We start from the raw sequence: 20975 nt of genomic DNA, 5'->3' as shown, positions 1-20975 counted from the left end.
TCCGGTAAACGTCACAAAGACTTTTATTTTGACAAATGTATGGTAGTGGGCAGAGCCATATGCAAAAGTGAATTTATAACCATAAAATCAAAAAGCGCCTTATTACAGCTCAGACAACATACTCTTAGCAGTGTTGTTTATAACTTCACAGGGTTTCCTGTAAAATGACGCCTAAATTGTGTATTTAGACCACATGTGGGTATGGGAAGCTTTTCAATTTGGTTAGGTAAAATGTTTATAGAATATTTATAACGTATTTATTATAATAATAATAGCATAAATGTAAAATGATTGTATATCATTTAAAACGATTATAAGAAAACGTAAAGATTCCCCACATTCTCCCTTTCTTGTGGACGTTTATAAATTTACAAATATATCCATTTTAAAATGGTCTAAAATTAGGTGTAAGCTATAAAATACCGGTATTAATGAAACAGTGGCACATTATTGTCTGCATTATCGTGCCCATTTGGCATTCCAGATTCCTTAGCCGTATAAATTAAACTATTGACCATAGCGCATTAGCAGAATAATGCCGAATTTGTAAACTGCAATGCAAGTTCCAGGATATTGAACACAATATAAACAAATATACAATCAAAAACTAAGAGCAGAGATCCATTTTCATTTAAAGTCATTTTAGTGTTTTATTTTTTTGGAAGTTTTATGTTTACATCCCCAACAGGAGTGTACAGAATTTACACCAGCTGATGTGACAAGTTCTTTTTTTAACCACATGGGTGTATTTGTGGTTCATCACAGTAAACAAATTCATCTGCTCATCTTGTGCATGATTACATCACTACCTAAGTGTCATTTTATTTGAAGGACCAAGGCCTCTCTTGTATGACCTGATCTTGACAATTACGACTCTTTGCAGGGCTTTCCAGGTAAAAAGCAAGGGTACTGGCAAGCTCTGACCCTGTATGGAGCCCTTTCATGCCATAATGAAACAGTCAGCCGTCTCTAACTGTCCAGATGAGGTTGTTATGAAGTGATATGCAATCAGAGACCCTGCATTCTCGTGTGGGGGGAAATGATCTGAATGTTCTTTTTGAACGGCATTGACCTCTCAAAGAGATGACACCAAATAAAATTAAAAGCCAATGCTTTAAAAGAAAATTGCATCCATTTTAAGATTGAATATGTGATAGAGAGTAGAGAGAAACTGGCTTTAAAAATTGAGTGGCTACATGAGTGGCATAGCTGAGCTCTCAATATGAGAAAGCTGTCACACTGAGCTTGTCTTTCTATATTAATGTTCTTCCTAAAATTGAAACTGTCACTTTGATAATGTCCTTTTTCCAAAGTAATTTTCTTAGACTGATCCACAGTGGGAAGATGGAGCAGTTTGGAGGACATCTGGCAGGCACACATCACTGCATCCTCCTCAATCCCAGAGTGCACCACGGAAGTCCTTCTATCTACATTTAGTCCTTCTCAGGTACCAACTTCAGCACCTTGCCAATTGCGATTGTCTTACCTAAAAAACATAACAAATAGCACCTTCATTTTAGTATTTAGGGAATATTATATCTTTAATTTATTTATGATATGACAATGCATGTTTGAATTGTCATGGTATATTTTCTTCATATCTTACCCTCATCTCTCAAGGTGAAACGTCCCATCTGAGGGAAGTCTTTAAAAGTCTCTAAGCAGATAGTTCCTGCAGCCCTAAGACGGGCGATGCATACTTGGTCTTGTTTGACGAAGCGTGGGCGAGTCTTGCTCTTTTCTCCTGTCTTCTTGTCCACCAGACAGATTAGCGCCTATTTGAGGAGGTTTTTGAGGAACATGACAGTTTAATATTTTAGGCTACCAAATCATGGTTCTCACTATCGTTGAGATTTGAATGAATGTTTTACGCCTTTACTTCTGAATATTTTACAAGTGCACACAAAACAACTTACTGTTATCTGCACTTCTTCTATGCACGTATGGATGTGTAGTACTGCATTGTAACCTGGACATATAATGGATTTGTGTTCAATAATGACAATCTGTGAACAAGAACAAAGAAAAAAGCTATTAGATCTTCCAAAACGTGAGATAGTTTTCATAATCTTTACCGTCAGTGCTGGAATCATTACCTGGGCATCAAAGGTGCGCCCTGAGTGACAGAGGTTCTCAGCATTGCATAGGATAAAACCTGGGAGTATCTCTTCCTCCTCAATGCCTTTGAGCCGGAGCTTCAGGTTTTCACCAGGCCCGGCGTACTCCGTCTCCACATCATCAGAGAGAAGACTCAACACCTCCACCGTGTGCTGGGAAATAAGAACAAACAGTGTTTCAGACATTGACTGTGATCATTCAACATAATGGGTAAATAATGGTTGCGATAACAACACACTGTATTTGGACATTTTGTTGTTTTGAACAGTCTTACCCTATTTGGCATCATAATAAGTTGTTGTGCTTTCCCAATATTTCCAGACTCCAGTTTTCCAAGCACCACGGTGCCCATGTCCTGCACAAGAGATTATAAAGTAACATTATGGGCTGATCATTTTTTTAAATGTATTATTGAATAATTATTCGTGCCTAATTATTTCCTCCATTTTTACATTTGGCGTCATTTAACACTCACTTGAAGTTAAGATTTTTTATATAATTTAATAACACTATATTATAACATTATAACAATAACATTATAATGCTGTGATGCCTGAATTCTCAAGTAGCATTTAAAAGTGTTAAGGCCTATTCACACCAAGGATGATAGCTATAAAGATAACAATATAGTTCTAAATATAATCCTCAATATTAAAGAAAAGCAGAGTTCACATCACAGCTATAAGGATAACGATATAGAGAAACAATTTAATTGGAATCACTTTCAGAACAATTTAACCAGTTGATGGAACGATAAAAAATTTGACAGCCAATCAGAATCCATCCTGCTGAGCTTGAGCATTTAAAGCACGTGTTTAAGGGGATAGTTCACCCAAAAATGAAAATTCTGTCATCATTTACTGAATTTCTAACCCTCAAGTTGCTCCAAACCTGTATGAATTTATTTCTTCTGCTGAACACAAAGGAAGATATTGGGAAAAATGTTTGTAACCGAGCCCCCGTCTTAAAAACACAAATAATTTGATAACACTATTTTATAATATTGTAACAGTTACATTATAATGTTGTGATGCCTAAATTCACTTGTCAAGCATATTTGAAAAGGTTTTCTATCCAATTACTGACACTTCAATCGGATGGAAATTGCTCTAGCGAGGAAACTAAGCAAGGCTTTTAATTAACTTGAACTTCTCATTACATGTGCTGAACACAGGACCTAGTTTAGTTTATTGGTTTCATAATACCGCACACATTTTGTCTCACTGGCAAGAGAACAGCTGAGAAAACAATTTCCTCGTTCCATTATACTAGATGCTTTCCTGCCAAAACACTCCCTTAAAATAATTGGGAATCATCAGCAGAAACTGAGGCAATAGCAGTATTTGGGGCAGATAGATAGACACTCGGAATATTAAATTTAGGAACAACAGATGCGGTTTTGAGGAGCATGCTGCATATGCATTAAACTTGACATCAAATGTTAAGATATCAATTCCATCTTTCACTTACCTTGTATTTATCCACAATAGCCAATCTGATGGGGCCATCAGTTGGTCTGGTGAAGTTTGGCAGGCTGTCCAGATGTGGAATGAATGCCATTCCCCTATAAAAGTTCAGAGTTGAAGTAAACTGCCAAATGTCACTCGGATTTCACCTTTATATGTTCACGGTAGCCTGAAAAATGTCATGTTAAACTTACGTGTACCAGGGGCACAACTCAGAAGTTTCTTTCAGGTTGGCTCCTGTCATTCCGGAGCAGGGCATGAAGTGAATGTCTTTCTTTGGATTAAAGCCCACTTTCTTCAGAAATGGCACTAACTTCTCTTTACATTCCTCATATCTGTAGGTTAAATGTGTATTAATTGGTCAAAGAAGGACTAGGGTAAAAATGATAGAAGCCAAACTCTATTTAATTCACCTATCCAAACTCCAGTTCACAGTGGGATCGTCCATTTTGTTGATGAGGACAATCAGATGTTTGACTCCCGCTGTTTTGGCCAGCATGGCATGCTCCCTTGTCTGACCCCCCTTTTCAAAACCGGTCTCAAACTCACCCTTTCTGGCAGAGATGACCTGCAGAAAGGGAAAACAAGTGTCAATAAATCAAGACGAAATTAAGGCAAGACCTATTATTTAATTTATTTATTTTAATTTATATGTACACTACCATTCAACAGTTTAGGGTCGTTTTTTGTTTTTGTAATTAGTCTCTTATTCTCACCATGGCTGTATTTATTTGATCAAAAATATAGTAAAAACAGCACTATTGTGAAATATGGTACATTCCAATTACAATGACTTTTAATGTCTTTGGCTACAGAGCTATAAGCAACAATCCACTCTGCTGTGAGGCAAATAAAAGAGGCATTTCAAGATGAACTCACCAGCACAGCCAAGTCAGCTTGGGATGCCCCCCCAATCATGTTGGGTACAAAGCTTTTATGGCCTGGGGCATCAAGAATAGTAAAGTGCTTTTTCTCAGTCTCAAAGTAGGCTCTTCCAACTTCTACTGTTTTCCCCTTGTCTCTTTCCTCTTGGTTTGTGTCTAGAGCCCAGGAAAGATACCTGTGAGGATAAACAGATGAATGAGATGTCATTTCAACCCAGATTGCATCATGAGAACAGATATTTCACTCAAAAAGGCATGAATATTTGAAAAGCTCACATAGATTTCTAAAGTTGACTATGCCATTAGGGTTTCTTATCTTAGAAAAAGCTTTTTAACAAAACTCCATGTTTTTTCACACTACAGTACCAGTTGGGGTCAGTACGATTAAAAAGAGAAGAAAAAAAAAACACTCAAAACATTTATGTTACAAAACTTATGTTTAACTTCCTGAAGATCCTTAAAAAATGTCACAATTTCCACAAAACTCTGTTATGCCTCATTTCCATGAAAAGCCATGGAAAGAAAGGCATACATAACACAGTCTGTTTACCAAGTCTCTCTGTTCTTTTCTTTTGCCTCCCGTTCATATTTCTCCAGCGTTCTTTTGTCCACCATACCAGTTAGATACCTTAAAGGAAAACAATTAAATATGCATTTTGTCACATTGTATATCATAATATATAACTGAAGCTTATAAACCAGTCAAGACTTTGTTATAAAGAATCATGGTTCACTCACATAATCTGTCCACCAATTGTAGACTTGCCTGCATCTGTACAAAAGAAAAATCAATCAGGCAGACAAACAAACAAATATATGTATGTATACACCGATCAGGCAGGTGACAGTTGAAGTGAATAACACTGATTATCTCTTCATCACGGCACCTGTTAAGGGGTGGGATATATTAGGCAGCAGGTGAACATTTTGGTCTCAAAGTCGATGTGTTAGAAGCAGGAAAAATGGGCTCTTGTGGGGTGTTCCTGGTCTGCAGTGGACAAACGGTGAACCGGCGAAAGGTTCATGGGCGGCCAAGGCTCATTTATGCACGTGGGGAGCGAAGGCTGGCCCGTGTGGTCCGATCAAACAGACGAGCTACTGTAGCTCAAATTGCTCAAGAAATTAATGCTGGTTCTGATACACAGAATATAGCATGCCAAGATGCATGAAAGCTGTGATTGGAAATCAAGGTTATTCCACCAAATATTGATTTCTGAACTCTTCCTAAGTTTAAACATTAGTATTGTGTTGTTTAAAAATTAATATAAACTTGCTTTCTTTGTATTATTCAAGGTCTGAAAACATGGCATCTTTATTTGTTATTTTGACCAGTTGTCATTTTCTGCAAATGAATGCTCTAAAAAAAAGAATATTTTCATTTGAAATTTGGAAGAAATATTGTCAGTAGTTATATAAATAATAAATCCTGAGAAACTGCTAATTTAGCTAATTTGGTCTCTTGATTTTTTTCAGAGCTGTATATATACACACACACATATAAAACAATGATACATCAACAAGATAATTCTGACATGCATTGTATCTGTAACTGTATATTTAAAAAAACATGTTAACATACCCACATGTCCAATGAACACAACATTCACATGTTCTTTCTTAGGGGCATCTGGTAGAGGAGGAGGCAGCTTGGGGGTCGGCATCTCTTCATCCTCCTCCATCATTTCATCCTGTTCCTCATCCCCACAGCAGCCAGTGTCAGCCGGGGCTGCATCTCCTGGTTCCTCCTCATCCAGCTCCCCCTTCTGCTCCCAATTCTCCACTGCGCTGGCATCTGTCTCTCCGTTCTCCACTGTAGCTGTGGGGACAGTCACAGGAACATGTTTGCATTTAGTGGGCATAGGATTCAATGTTAAAACTTAATAAAACAAAATTACACGTTCCTGGAAAATATAGAAACAAGCCAACAAAAATGCTTGTTAAAATGATACAGTATCTAACCTGGCCCTTCAATCATAAGTCTGTCATTTCAGACACTGTCATTTCAGTTGCGTCAGCTCAGCTGTTTAGTAAAACAATCTTTTAGCTACATCTTGAGAAATGATTGTTTAATCATTTTCAAGAAATGTAAATGCGTTGTATTCTAAAAACAACAGAGGACACAAGCGAACATAAGAGCCTAGAAAAGGCTAGTAAGGGATTTTTCACTGTAAAATGAAAAATATGACTTTTCACAAAACACAAAAACCCTTTTCTGCTTAGAGTGTAACCTAAAGGCATAGTTAATCTAAAAAATGTAAATTCTGTCATCATTTACACACCCTCATGCTGTTCCCAATCTGTATAACTTTCTTTCTTCTGTGAAACATAAAAGAAGATCCTTGTTTTTTTGTCCATACAATGGAAGTCAACCAGTTCCAATGTTGTTCCAATATTTTTCAAAATATCTTCTATTGTGGCAAAAAAAAAAAAGAAAATAAGAAATGCATACAGGTTTGGAACGACGTCAGGGTAAGTAAATTATGCCAGAATTTCTATTTTTGGGTAAAGTATCTATTTGCCAAAAAAAGAAGAAATCATTAACCAATGTCTTCATTTCAAAATACAAATGTAAATAAATAAAGCACTTTTCAAATTGACAAATAAAGAGATACATCTAAAATTGTTCATTTAATTCACGATTAAACACATTTTAAATGTAACAAACCATAAATTGATAAAGTTGTATGGACTACTTTAATGACTATGTATGACACATGTACAGTGCCTTTGCAAAAGAGCGAACAGCACAAAGTGTCTCCTTTTGGGTTCCGAAGAATAAAGTCAGTCATGAGTACACTGTAAAAAAAATTCAGGTCTCCAATTGAACAGTTTCTAGTGAGCGATCACATCTAAATATTTTAGTTGGCCAAATTGAATTTCTGTGAATTGATGCAATTTAATTCAATTAAAATTCAAGAAATTAAATTTGGCCAACTGAAAATTTTAGATGTGATCACTCACTAGAAAATTTTCAATTGGGGACCTGATTTTTTTTTACAGTGTATGGAACAGAAGTAAATTAATTTTCATTTTTAGGAAACTATTCCTTTAGGCCAGTGTTTCTCAAGCAGCGGACAGTGGCCACTAGGGGGCCTCGAAAAACTTCCAGGAGGGCCCCAATAAATCTTAAAATTATTTAAATGTAGGTATATCAACAAAATCCTAATTTAAATGCAACAAAGTGGTCGAAAAATTGCTGAGAACCACTTTAAGCCAAAAAAAAAAAAGAATTATACAAGGGACACAAACTACAATACACAAAATCAAGCTAAGCAACAAGCTACAATGAGTAACAAAATAAAAATGCATTTGTTGTTTTGCCAGTTCTACTAAACAGGTCATTGAACACATACAATGCAAGAAATATTGGAAACATTGTCATCTGCTTCTCTGGGTCACTGGTTGCGGTTGTAGGTGTAAGTAAAGGGATAAATAAGGCCTGTAATTTGAGCACATGAGTGCTGATGTAACAAGCCCAAGTTGCCCTCTGTATGGCTGATGAAGCAGCATTAGTTGAAGTGCAACACTATATGAGAACACAAAACCCAAGCAGAAAAGCAGAGTCTAGCTTGATATAGACAGCTATCCAAAACCATGAACATACCTACTGGTTCTGAGATCTCCATGCTTGCCACTGCATCAGTGCCTGTGGAGAGATATGAGGGTTATCACTGGAAAACATTCAATTAGACAGTTATAAATCTGTCAGTTTAAGAGTCACCATGAAATCAAAATGGACAAATCAGATTTTTTTATGGAATATTGCAGTATTTATTATAAATGATTAATCTGTGTGCATCATTTAAAAAAATCCTGTGCCCTCCTATTCTTTAATCAAAATAACCTTCCTTCCATCTTGTAACATCTTTTCTCTGATCACGTGTTTACTGGTGTGAGGGCGGGACAAGCTGTCACTCACATGAGATTGCAGCAATAGCAAATTCCCAATGGACAAAATGAAGTCTCTCCACATTTTTTGTTGTTGTTGTTCAGTACTGATTCTCTTGAGGAGGCAAAGTCCTTACTTTTGAATCAGCAGTCAAAGCTCTTTAAACACTGACATGCACAAAGATATATCTTTAATTTCTCCAAGTTGATTGCTCACAACAACAAAAAAACCCACAGTCATGTTGTCATGCCATTTCAAGTTTGATTTTGTCATAACTTAAAGCGGTGATCCATCTAAGTGGGTGAGTTGTTCACTTACTTTTTTTAATTAGACTCCCCATTAACGCCATTATTTTGTTAATTTCCAATCATAACCAATCACAGCACGATAGAGGCATTGCCTCCTCTCACGAGACTTTACCCCATTCATTCTCAATTACCCCCCACCAAACCCACCGCGCTTTAGGGGGTCTGTTAAAACTCAATGAAAACTCAAGGGAGGCAAGAGAGACGCGGCCTCCCACTGTTACTTTACCTGCTGTTGCCGCTGTTGAACAGTGTTACTTTAGAAAAACATGTGATTTATACACTTTTTAATGCCGCATTTTGTTATAATTGCATTGTTTTATGTTTGTTACATGGATTATTTTCTCATCCAATGTTTTTGAGGAGGAACTGCCTCCATTGCCTCAGAGGAAATGCAATGTTCCATGCCATCTTTAAGAATAGTTTATGTTATCCATAGACAGCTTAATTAGATTGTTTAGCTCACTGTTGTGACATAAATTGAATATAATTTCAATGTACAGGTGACAACAAACAGTACATTTTGACTGTAATATTTTCTCAAAGTAGATGTGGACATGCCCCCTTGTAATTTACACAAACTAAATAACCCGAAACAGACGGGTGTCAAATATTATCAGCAGGTCATCTGTCTATTAGTATTTACTATAACTCAAATGTACGACAGAGCTGGTCATGTGATAAACACCGCAGCACCCATGAGGGGGCGACCCGCTCCTGTGTAGTAATACAGCTACAATAGCGATAAGTTCATCTCCTCAATAATTTTAATAATATCTGCCATTAGTGTTGTTCGTTTATTTACGTGTAAACATTTTAATAAACATAAACTTTTAAGATGAGTGCTAGTTCATTTCGTGTGCTATGTACGTCATGAATGAATGATATCCTGGTGTGAAGTCGGCTGCCAAACTGGCCACACAAGTCTAGCCGGGCATTAGTTCATGACAGATCACAAATTTGTATTAAAGTGGCCTAAATCAACAGATTATAAAGTGGTAATGTACACCCGACCAGACTATGTACAATGAAAATATCTTTACGCGACTATGGTAAATATAGCGCTCAAATAACCCCTGGCATCTGTTCGGCTAGCCCGTTGGAAACATTTCCAGCTAAAATCCCTTTTATGGTTAACGTTAGACTGCATCAATGCTGTCAGTCAGTTTATTAACGCTGTTAGTTTACCATCAGGCGTAGCGTTTTCCTCTGGACCCCGAGAAAGAAAGGATGGTACGAATTCCGGAGCGTTAACGTTGAGCCCGGTGAAGGCGGACTCAAGTTCGGAATCAGCCGTGGCCTCAACATCGTCCTCCTGTTCCCATGAATCAGGAGCTATGTCTCTCGAGTCCATAATGGCTTTACCTAGAATAGCTGACGTTTCTAGCGGGTTGCGGTATAACCCACAAGGCAGTCTGCTGTGTTTTCAGTATCTATTCCAGGTCAACTGATGGATTGGGGAACTCGTAACTGTGCTGAAATGGTTCATGGGGTGCCTTGTCTTCTTCATGCGACACCATGGACGTGTAGCTAGTAGTTAGCTGATCCTGAATCTTGCATGCGCGCAGTGCAGAAACGTGGACTGTGAAAGCAGAGACTGTGTGTGATGATAGCCACATCCACAGCTTTTCAAATTAAGACCATCATACATCTCAAGTAAATCTAGAAGTACAGCATTCAAAAAATGGGAATATGTTAACAGTATAAATGGAACCAATCTGCAGTAGTTTTTATTCAACTGTTTTTATGTTCATTGTATAAATAAACTATAAAAAAAATATACAAACAGATGTGTAATATATAAACAAAATATAAATACAACATATAAACAGATAGATAAACATGTAAATAAATAGGTACAACAGGTTTATGTTTTAACTTGAACAGATTCCAACTAGAACAAAATTGATACATTTATGTGACATGCTCTCTGTAGATTTTTAGTCTTTGGCATCTGCTATTCCTCCAGCCGTGATGGCAAAAGTAGCCTCGCTTTCTGGCATGTCTGGGCTGTAGAAAAGAAGTGTTTCTGTTGCATTTAAATCAAATGATAATCATATACTATAACTGTCTAAATCTATACATAGATTTACATAACGACGTAAATGTATGCATAACTTGTGCATTGTATGTGTTCTCTTTATCTTAGTTAATTAAGAAACATCTTGGTTATGATAATTTTATCATTTACTAATACATTATTAAAATCAAAAGTTGTATCTGTTAATATTTTTAATGGACATGAGCTAACATCAACTAACAATGAACAGTTGTATGTTTTTTATTAAGAAAGATGAATAAATATTGTAACTATATAATGTAATGCTCATTGTTAGTTAACTGACATTAAGTAATGGAACCTTATTGTAAAGCGCTACCGAGAAAATCTTGAAATTACCTATCAAATATTTTGGCAATTCTCAATTCAGCACGTCCTTTCCTCAAGCTGATGCGTGTGGTGGAGGCATGCGCCAGTATGTGTCCTCCAATGGGCTTTTTGGGATCTGCTTGAAATCTAAGATCATAATAATCAGTTTAAAATTCCCCAACATTCCCTTTCCTATTTGTTTTGTGTTCCTACTTACGTCATTCCAGCTCCAGGATCTGCAGTCATCTGGTTGGTAACAAACACTGCCACGTTGTACTCTATATCCCACAAATGATTGATATTATTGATGAAGTCAGAAAAATGAAGTTCACAAGTTAAAATAATGAGTTTACTTCACTGAAGATAAGACTACTATCAAGTTGTCAGGTCCGTTATAATAGTAGTGTCTTTATTCCCATTAATATATAACAGAAGATGATTTTTACAGACCTTCAGAGATCTTCTGCAGTCTGGAGAGCATTTGCGCAAGCTTCTGCTGTCTCTCAGCCAGCTCGCCTCTTCCAGAGAAGTCCACCCGGAACAGAGCCATGATTGAGTCTATTATCTGTGAAAATGTAATTGTTGATCAAGTAAAATCACTTCCTAAAAATGTAAAGCTCAGAACGTTTACAATGATAGGATTAAAGGGTTAGTTCACCCAAAAATAAAAATCCTCTCACTTAATGAAAACTCGCCCTCATGTTGTTCCAAACCTGTAAGACCTTCGTTCACCTTCGGAACATAAAGATATTTTTTAATGAAATCCGAGAGCTTTCTGAACCACCCATAGGCAGCAACGTCATTGCAACTTTCAAGGTCCAGAAAGATAGTAAAGACATCATTAAAATAGTCCATGTGACTCCTAGCCTGGATGCCAGGCGAACTTATCCCCGCCTACAACATTTGAGGTCGGGAAGTTCGGTCTGGACTTGATCCGTTGTGGAGCAACTATGCTCGAACCAGAGCTGTTCGGACCAATCAAATTGTCAGGGCGGGCTTTATACGATGATGGACAGATGATCAGCAGTAACGTAAGCCTCCACATCACCAAAGAGCGCTTGGGTTGAATTCGTTCTAATACTAAAAGGAGAACTTGTTTGTATATGCATTCACCTTTGCTATTTATCTCAAAAATGATGATCGTGTTGGTAAGTACTCCGTGTATACTTAAATTATTTTTACAACACCGGCAAAGATCGTTTACACTCATCTTCTTCTACTTCTTCCAGCGTGCGTGCAGTTGAGTTCTGTTGACAACTATGCGTCGCTCAACATACATCGCTTACTCCGTTGCTCTGATTGGTTGTAGGTCTATCCAATTAAATGCAGAGGCATTTTCTTTCCTGGTTCGGTTGAAACACACCCCTATAATCACAGCCCAATGGAGCAGTGTTAGGCCCTGTCCCAAATGGCACCCTAACAACTCACGGTCTTCCTCTGAGTCCGCACTTTCACGATGTAATGCCGCTTTGACTGCCGGGAAGAAGTCCGCTGCGTAGCTCGCACCAGTGCGGGCTCGGCAGATGTGCGCATCGAGGGCGCATATCGACCTCAAAGGGGGCGCTCGTGAGCACCCTTCTGAGACCTAAAGTGACAACTGGGACACCCTGCGGTCTCGTGGACTTAATGGACACTCGCACGCAGCGGCCATTGTAAGTCCACAAGATCGAAAGTGCACATGAAGTGTGCCATTTGGGACAGGGCCTTAAGACTCAAATTCTGACTAGAATCTGAGTATGACGACGTCAGGCTATGTGACTCCAGTGGTTCAACCTTCATTTTATGAAGTAATGAGAATACTTTTTGTGCACAAATAAATAATAAAAATAACAACTTTAGCCAACAATTCTTCTCGTCTGTGTCATTCTCCTACGCTGTTGACGTAGTATATACAGTGTAGCGCTTCTGATTTCTACGGCAGAAAGGCGCACATGAACAGCATCGGCCAATGGTATGCCGGCGTTCTGTAGAACTTGGACCACTGTAGTCAAATGGACTATTTTAATGATGTCTTCACTACCTTTCTAGATCTTGAAAGTTGCAATGACGTTGCTGCCTATGGATAGGTCAGAGAGCTCTTGGATTTCATCAAAATACCTTAATTTGTGTTCCGAAAGTGAACGAAGGTCTTACGGGTTTGGAACGACATGAGAGTGAGTGATTAATGACAGGATTTTCATTTTTGGGTGAACTAACCCTTTAAGTGTCTATCTTCTATCTCTCAAACTTACCAGAAGCTTAAAAACACCTCCTTCCTCATGAAACTTGGCTGCAACAAAATCTAATAATTCCATCTGATGCTCACCTATGAATGAAAAAGATGGGGAAAAACACACTTTTACACCTCATTACGGGCCTGTTAAACTCCAAAGCAGAACGACCTTTCAAAACTTTAAGTAAAAAATGTCAGCTTAAAAACAGAGGGAAGTTCTTACTCGTATATGCACGTGCATATAGCACATTATCCAGTACAGCTTCATGATCCACATTGAATCTGTCAGCTATGTCTTTCAGCCTCTCAGGCCGACTGGTGTTCACAATTATTAAGGAGAAAAGGGATTCTCTATATTGAACAGGTTTAGAAAAATCAACTGACTTAAAGAAAGCAAATGCAGAAATGATACAAGGTGTTTTCAGAATCAATAAAGATGACCTTTCCTCCTGAATACCCATATTCACCAGGAAGCTGAGCGGTTACTTAGGGGAAAAGAGAGTAAGAGTGACATTAACGGTCTAAAATTATAATTAAATTGAATATATAATTTACAAAATACTTTATTGTTCTTACCACACAGTGTGTGGGCAAGTTGAGTCTTTCCCGTTCTGAATTCTGAAAGCATGGGAATGGATTCACAAAGACAAAAACATGTTATTTTGGTAGAACTGATGTATGGGAAAGGCATTTAATTTTGGTTAATAATCATAACACCACCCTACCACCAAAAGCCTCAGTGATGGCCATACTCTCCACACCTCCTCCAAGGAGTTTGCTAAAAAAATGAATAAAGCATTTCTCCTTTAATGTGTAAAATAATGTAAGACTTTTATCAGATAAAAACAGGCCTGTTTTAGTACGGAGCCTGTTTTTATGACATTGATATTGTAGCCACAAATAAGAATTTGTTCCCACAACTTATTAATTTGTGGCCACAAACAAGGCCACGATATCTAGTTTTTTTTCTCCATGTCATCTGTGGGGCACAGTATTTTAAAGCTATAAACATTTCTTACTCAAACTCCAAACTGCCAGTTGTGACGTGGAAAACTTGCTTCCTTCTTATGATGTACTCAGATGCTGTCTGAAATCCACATGTCTACATGAAAGAAGACTACATTTTACACATTTTCTATAAGATTAATTCTACACAATTTAAAAATATGTATTATGCTAACAAATTACTGGAAGTTGCATCAAATTACCATCAACTTTCCAACAGCTTCCTTTATTTTGTCCACTTTAGCCTCAGACAGTCCCTTTACATTACAGAGAGTACGGCGTGTGGTCATCTGGATGCCTTTCACAGTACAAATCCCTACAGACTTCAGTTTCTTAATGTCAGCCATGTTCTTAAGAGAGAAGGATATGAATCAGTCACTGCCATGGTGACATTATCAAATCTTTTAATAACATTAGTTAACTTACAATGCCATGCTTCTGTAAGAGCTCAATGTCTTGGAAAAAGGATTCCTAAGGGGGGTTAACAGGAAATTAATTCATGTTACATAAACAAACTAGTAAAAAGACAAATGGGTGTTTAAAAGTTTTATGGTTTCATTAAATTCTTTTTTGAAACAAGAAATATAAACACAAGACCTCACTAACACGACTTGAATTGTATTGGCTGGCTCATAGAAATGAATGTGAATCACCTCATCTTCTTGATACCCCGACTCATCCTCCAAAGCTTGTTCTTCCAAACCTTTCATACTATAAATGAGGAAAAAAGAAAGATTACACGTAAATACATCGGCTTCGTCTACCAGTTATCCAAGTCAGTAGGTAATTATCTAGATCCTTTTTTAAAAGTGTTTTTACTTTAATCAGCTAACGTACCTGTTAACTGTTAGCTGTCTGTTTCAAAAAGAACTTATATCTCGCTGTATCTGTCATATGAAAAGTTAGTGTCGTGTCTATCGTCGTAAGGGTGTAAAATATTTGTTTTTTTTATACAAAAATAAACGAATGTTAATTTCATTTTACCTCACGTTTATTGAGAATGAGGAGATGTTGTCACGACACAGCGCCCCGCCCCCCTTCCGCCATTTTGGGGGTCTGCCCGCCAGGTAATGAATTCGGACAGAGACTGGAGAAGAGATATTCTGATGATTACTATGTACATAGTTTTCCAAACTCAACTGAACATTAAGTTTTAATCCACCCAAGCCGATCTGAGAAAGCAGCGGCTGGTAAACGTACGCCATTATTTCACCACAGGGTGTCAGTCATGGTCTTAACTAGTGAGCGCGATGCTGAAGTGTGAGACACTTGATCAATACGAACCTTTATTTATTTGTATTAAACATGTTGATCACTATTCTGTCATTTTTCATTGTCGGTCATTTTACTGTATGCTATAAACATGTTTATGCCCAAAACGCTTAATTAATATTCAAGGTAACGTTAGGCCTAGTTGACTGTCATTTTCCTCTACTGTGCATCACTGTTTAAGATTAATTCAATATTTAACATGGTTAACATTACATCCATTTAAGGCACGTACCGAGCATTCATTCTACTCAAGAAGGCTGGAATAAAAGCACCAGCGCACACAAACGATCATTTAAATTTTTAGTTAAATTAATTTAAAAATATAAACTCAACAGGTACAAAATATGATCAGTAAGAGAAAAACACTGCTAAGGATGACGAGCACTGGACTGCTGCAGGATAGTGGGGAGATATATTTATTATTCAGAATGCACAGGAAATATATTTATAGAAACATTTCAGTGCAAGGTGGTAAAGAGTTCTGCCGTGGCAGCTCGTATGGGTCAACGTTTTTGATATCAGCTTCTCTAAATACCTCAGCTTGGCGCTGGTAGTACGTTTCTCCCTGTACGAGACCTCTTCTTCTCCATTTCAAGTTTTCTCGTAATTTCTCCGCTTAAACGCCGCGATGATAATTCCTCGAGCCGTCTTTCCTGCTCTGATCTCTGTTTCGCTCTTACAATGTTACCCCTGGCAACCGATAGCGTCGGATCCCGGAATGGTGTACGGGCCAGACTCCGCCCACGACCATGACGTATCTCCTCATTCTCAATTCCTCAGAGAAAGCTGACAGGATCTGCCCACGTCAGTGGTTTCGCGCTCCTGAGTCTGAGTGACACTTCAGAATCAGCGCGCGCTCACTTCATGAATGTCACACGCACATTAAAGTTTTAGTTTTTAATGGTTGTGATTTTTTAACTACAAAAAACACTTATATAAATGGTTCTGTTTTTTCTATTTGACCTAAAACCGACCTGTAATGTAAACAAAAAAAAATGTTATGATCGTGATGACATACCACGCACGCTCGTCGCAGATTTTTATTAAATTTACTTTTTAAAATGTTGTGAACGTTTTACCATGCCTTTATTTTATAATGCTTATTTTTGCTACGTTCAAATTCATGTGTATCCAATCCATTCAATCATCTCAAAACATGAAAATCTAACACAAATATGACTTTTCCCCAAGAAATCTTTTTTACGAACCTGTTACAAACTAGGCATGCGACTCAATCAGCTCCTGGTTCAGTAGTCAGGGCACTGATCAGGACATAAGTCAATGGGCTGATCCCTGATCAGTGCCCTGACTACTGAACTAGGGAGCTGATTGAGTCGCACCCTAGGACTTTTAAATTGACGTCATTCCTTGTTGTGGCGTCATTTCCACCTATGGAAACTGGACAACGGGAGCTGCATACTACTTGAGTACCCAAAAACTCCTGCGTTAACTCTTTTTTGCTAAATAACATTGTAATATTAGCAAAATATTTCATCCACAAATGTAGATTCTTCAAATCCCCCCCACTACTTATTATATTTAAAAATGACTTAAAATGTTTTTTCAAAGCCCTTAATAAGATGAGAGGTCAGAGTGCTATGAAACTGCTTTATCTTTTGGCATCATTTGATTTATTGTGATTCTGCCCTTAATTTTATTTATTTTTTTCTGGCTTCTATTTAAATTCATGTAAATTATGATCTCAAAACTCTATTTATTTATTTTCTTTGTCCTTTCTAAATAATTTATTAGTTATACTGTGTTTGAGCCTGTAATCTCTTATCTACTATTGTAAAATGTATATTTGCCTTTGTTGTTTATATAATTTTGTATTAAATAAAAAAAACATTTATTTTTTTTAAAAACGCATACTACTCGTACTACGTTTGTTATCTTTCTATGGCAGAAATAGTAGTATGCGGTTCCGAATTCAGCAATAGTCTTTATGATGAAATTTTGTGAACGGGTTTGATTTGTGGGAAGATTTAAGCCCTTGTTAAATTATTATTAATTTTAGGTTGAGGTAATATGTGTTATTTTGATCAAATCATCACTGGAGTGTCCAACTGAAATATGTGACTTATTTTGCATGAATTAGTGAGGCGCACTTCACCTGAAGCTAAAATATGAACATATGAAAAAACGCAGTTTAGTCCTTCTGCAATGTAAGGTACACACAAAAGAGGGTCAGAGGAGGACTTGCTTTTATTCCCATCATGTGGAGCAAACAGTATTATTCACTATTGAAAGTACTATGTTTTGAAACATTATTTCATTAATCATTCTGCACACTGTATGGCTTTTTTTGGTGGAATAACACTTGCAGAAGCGTTACATGATATTAGTTCTACCTTTAAAAGACACTGTTGGTAGAGAACCACCTCTAAAGGTTTTAACATTTCTGAATCAAAAACAAGAAACAACTGTCATTTGTAGACGGAGAACATTTTACAATCAACATTGGCTTTGTGCCCTCATAAATATTACAGATCTTTTAAATGCTGTTATAGATTCTCTACAACTTCAGTGTTGATCGGGCATTACAATGGCCAACATTGCACCGTAAACACTCTCTTAGAAATATAATGCACCTACAACACAGTCAAAATATTCCCAACAGATGCTATAGAATCTCTCTGAAAGAAATGGTATTAGATAGCTATAATAAAAAAAAAGTAAAAGGTCAGAGCTTGGACGTCAGTCTATGCAGAATGTTTTTGTGAGAAAGGCAGAGAGAGAGGGAAGTTCATAAAAAGTCATCCAGATCTCCATTGTACAGAATCTGTATAGGGTAATGACTTCTTGATGTTGACCAACCACAGCATGTTCTTTTCTCCAGCTCTTGCTCCCTCTCTCTTTCCCCATCTTCTTCTTCTACAACTCATGGATGTTACATTTATATACATCATATACATCATCACAGCTTTCCAGGAGCAGGAGGCATCATTCCAGGCATTCCTCCAGACATGCCAGCATTTGGACCCAACAAAATCTATTAAAAGCAGAAAAGGGACAAAAAGGAGAAATTCATTCATATTTTAATTTCAAAAAGAAAATTCAATGTAAAACACATTCATTAAAATAAACAGGCTTGCTTTTTTACAAAAGACATTTCAAATTGTAAGAGAAGTGAGGACTGCTTTACTGCTTTCAAGTGGGAGTGACAAAGAAACATAAAATAATGCAAAAATGCAGTAGAACGTGTCCCAAACTGTCGAGAGGTGGAAAGAAACTGTTTTGAGGGATGTGTAAGTGTAAAGTTCAGTTGTTACAGTTGCTGCTTTTTGTGTCACATTATTTTACAATAGTTCGTATATTTTGTGAAACGGTCAGGTTATCACACCACGTCCCGCACGGTAAAGACTAGATATCAATATTGCATCATTAAATTGCTGTATTTGCATTATTGTAAGGGTAGGTTTAGGGTTGGGGTAGGTGTGGGCGTTAATAAAACACAATATGGTAAGTAGCAAATGTATTATTTATTGTGAGATTTTGCCTCACTTCCGAGCGTTGGCGTACCCCTTCATGCCACAACCCTTCTTCTCCGTTTTTAAGGCATTTCTGTGGCAGAATTACAGCGCCACATACTGGTCTGGCATGTATAATACATCGTTTTGGTTTCGTGTGTACGCAGATATTTCTTCAGACGAGGGGAAAAAAAAGATTGCATAGGAAAAGCTCTGGCTTCGTGTGGATGTGACCTGAGAGTGTAGGGAGACTGACTTTTACGTTATTCACTGTGCTTTAAGGGAGAGGATGGCTCTTTTGGCGCAGTTTGCTTGTTATTAGGGGACATCCAGATAATTTATAAGTTATAGAAAAATCCATTACCCTATGGAGAAAACAAATGGGATCTCCAGAACACGACTGTTGCATTCTGTAGCTTTAAATGAGAGATCCCATCAAAATTTAGTCAGAACAATTTATTATATCACAATTATATTACGGTTGTGAGTTTGTTTGTGTTTTTTAAAATACAAGTGTTACATAATGTGACACTGTTTTTGCACTGATTCCATAACACTCTTTGATTTGTATTAATATTTTGCTTTGTGAAGTTACAACGAATGATTATTAAAATATAAAATACATTTTGATGACTTTTGAGCAAAAATAACTATACCATTACTATGATATTAAAATACTCACTCCTAGTTAGGTGGGTATGATATCACAAGGTGTTCATATGCAGGACTTTGGTGCAAATTACCTGTCTCTGCTGTTGTAATTGTTGTTGCTCCAGCTGTAACCTCTCAGTCTCAAAGACAACCGGCAGAACCAGAATCATAAAGGAAGTGGTACCGACCCATAGAGCGGAGCGGGAGAAACTACAAGAAAGAACAATATGATGCTAAAACGTGAAGCCTAAGAGATCATAATTTGTAGAATTGAAGCACCAGTATGGTTTAAATTTTAGGTCAAATGCCAGCACCCCACCTGTAACATTTTTTGGCTACAGATAGCGAACACTGTGCAGATACTTCAGCAGCTGATCGCAGTGATTCTGGAAACATCTCCGTGAGACCCCACAACCTCTCCAACAGTGTTTCATCCAGCTAGGAGAGAAGAAATACAAGCTGGAGCATCACATCAGAAAATTAAGTCTCTAAAATGCATCACCAGCCATGAGACAATATGATAAATAATTTGTGTATGTGAAATGTTAACATTGATGTTAAAAGGGAGGGGGAGAGGGAGAGAGAGAGAGAGAGAGAGAGAGAGAGAGAGAGAGAGAGAGAGAGAGAGAGAGAGAGAGAGAGAGAGAGAGAGAGAGAGAGAGAGAGAGAGAGAGAGAGAGAGAGAGAGAGAGAGAGAGAGAGAGAGAGAGAGAATTATCTTAAGAAAAAAATACAATGAATTATGCGCGTGCATAATTTTTTTAATAATCACTGTATTTGATTATACAATTTATTTATATATAAATTATCTTGAGATGACACTTGTGCAGAACAAATGTTAGGTTTGGCCGGCTAAATAGCTAATATTGGCTATGCCAGCACCAAACAAGCTTTGGTCTGTTTCTTCACATTTTCCAATAATACATGGAATTTCCTTAAGATCAAGCAAAATTGTAGAAGCAATCCAGTACCTCTTCATCTTCATCATCACCCTCGATCTCGTCTTCGGGCGGTCGTGTCTCCACACGGCCAGAGTCTGGAGAGAGCTCCTGGATGGTAGCCATTTAAAATATGACGCAAGTCAAATTCAACTATAAGCTTTAAATTATAATTGTGAAAAGACCACAATAGTGTTTCACAGCTTCACAATGATTTAGATCCAGGCAGCACGCATTGAAACCTGAGGTCACTTGGGTTACATGTGAGACGGATGTACTTCCCCGGTTCCTTGTAAGGAAGCACAACGCCATATTAGGACGCCTGTCGGCGGGGAGGTCTTACTGCAGCTCATGATTGCGTAGTAGTGGACGATGAAATAGTGGAAGATTGCGCTCA

General features: G+C 37.5%; 3 protein-coding genes across 5 annotated transcripts; all 3 read right to left on the bottom strand.

The window, feature by feature from the left end:
- Nucleotide 1: 1 nt before the first annotated feature.
- gspt1 (G1 to S phase transition 1) lies at nt 2-10267 on the bottom strand. Of its 2 annotated transcripts, none has more exons than XM_079845788.1 (14): nt 9851-10267; nt 8073-8114; nt 6048-6284; nt 5207-5240; nt 5019-5096; nt 4464-4644; nt 3998-4152; nt 3779-3919; nt 3589-3682; nt 2393-2473; nt 2097-2270; nt 1917-2006; nt 1607-1775; nt 2-1486 (listed from the first exon to the last, which is right to left on the bottom strand). In XM_079845788.1, the coding sequence occupies exons 1-14, from the start codon at nt 10014-10016 to the stop codon at nt 1434-1436; spliced, it is 1695 nt and encodes a 564-aa protein (XP_079701914.1). In that variant the 5' UTR covers nt 10017-10267; the 3' UTR covers nt 2-1433. The 2 variants fall into 2 exon arrangements, 1 of the variants encoding a protein (XP_079701914.1); XR_013818646.1 differs by having other exon boundaries at nt 629-1486; nt 1917-1969; nt 9851-10231.
- A 101-nt stretch (nt 10268-10368) lies between these two features.
- Nucleotides 10369-16258, bottom strand: dmc1 (DNA meiotic recombinase 1). Of its 2 annotated transcripts, XM_079845895.1 has the most exons (15): nt 16055-16258; nt 15232-15334; nt 14901-14958; nt 14674-14718; nt 14451-14597; nt 14262-14344; nt 13968-14020; nt 13819-13860; nt 13655-13727; nt 13466-13557; nt 13262-13335; nt 11481-11595; nt 11248-11308; nt 11061-11177; nt 10369-10672 (listed from the first exon to the last, which is right to left on the bottom strand). In XM_079845895.1, the coding sequence occupies exons 3-15, from the start codon at nt 14955-14957 to the stop codon at nt 10603-10605; spliced, it is 1029 nt and encodes a 342-aa protein (XP_079702021.1). In that variant the 5' UTR covers nt 14958; nt 15232-15334; nt 16055-16258; the 3' UTR covers nt 10369-10602. The 2 variants fall into 2 exon arrangements, with proteins under 2 accessions (XP_079702021.1, XP_079702020.1); XM_079845894.1 differs by lacking the exon at nt 16055-16258 and having other exon boundaries at nt 15232-15498.
- A 1421-nt stretch (nt 16259-17679) lies between these two features.
- Nucleotides 17680-20872, bottom strand: tomm22 (translocase of outer mitochondrial membrane 22 homolog (yeast)). Its single transcript, XM_079845700.1, has 4 exons — nt 20612-20872; nt 19960-20078; nt 19733-19850; nt 17680-18511 (listed from the first exon to the last, which is right to left on the bottom strand). The coding sequence occupies exons 1-4, from the start codon at nt 20702-20704 to the stop codon at nt 18437-18439; spliced, it is 405 nt and encodes a 134-aa protein (XP_079701826.1). The 5' UTR covers nt 20705-20872; the 3' UTR covers nt 17680-18436.
- Between the last annotated feature and the right edge of the window lie 103 nt (nt 20873-20975).

Source organism: Gobio gobio, assembly GCF_949357685.1.
Source record: "Gobio gobio genome assembly, chromosome: 20".
Taxonomy (NCBI): Eukaryota; Metazoa; Chordata; class Actinopteri; order Cypriniformes; family Gobionidae; genus Gobio; species Gobio gobio.
The sequence above is the reverse complement of the archived record's forward strand: the minus strand, read 5'-3'. Positions and strand labels throughout refer to the sequence as shown.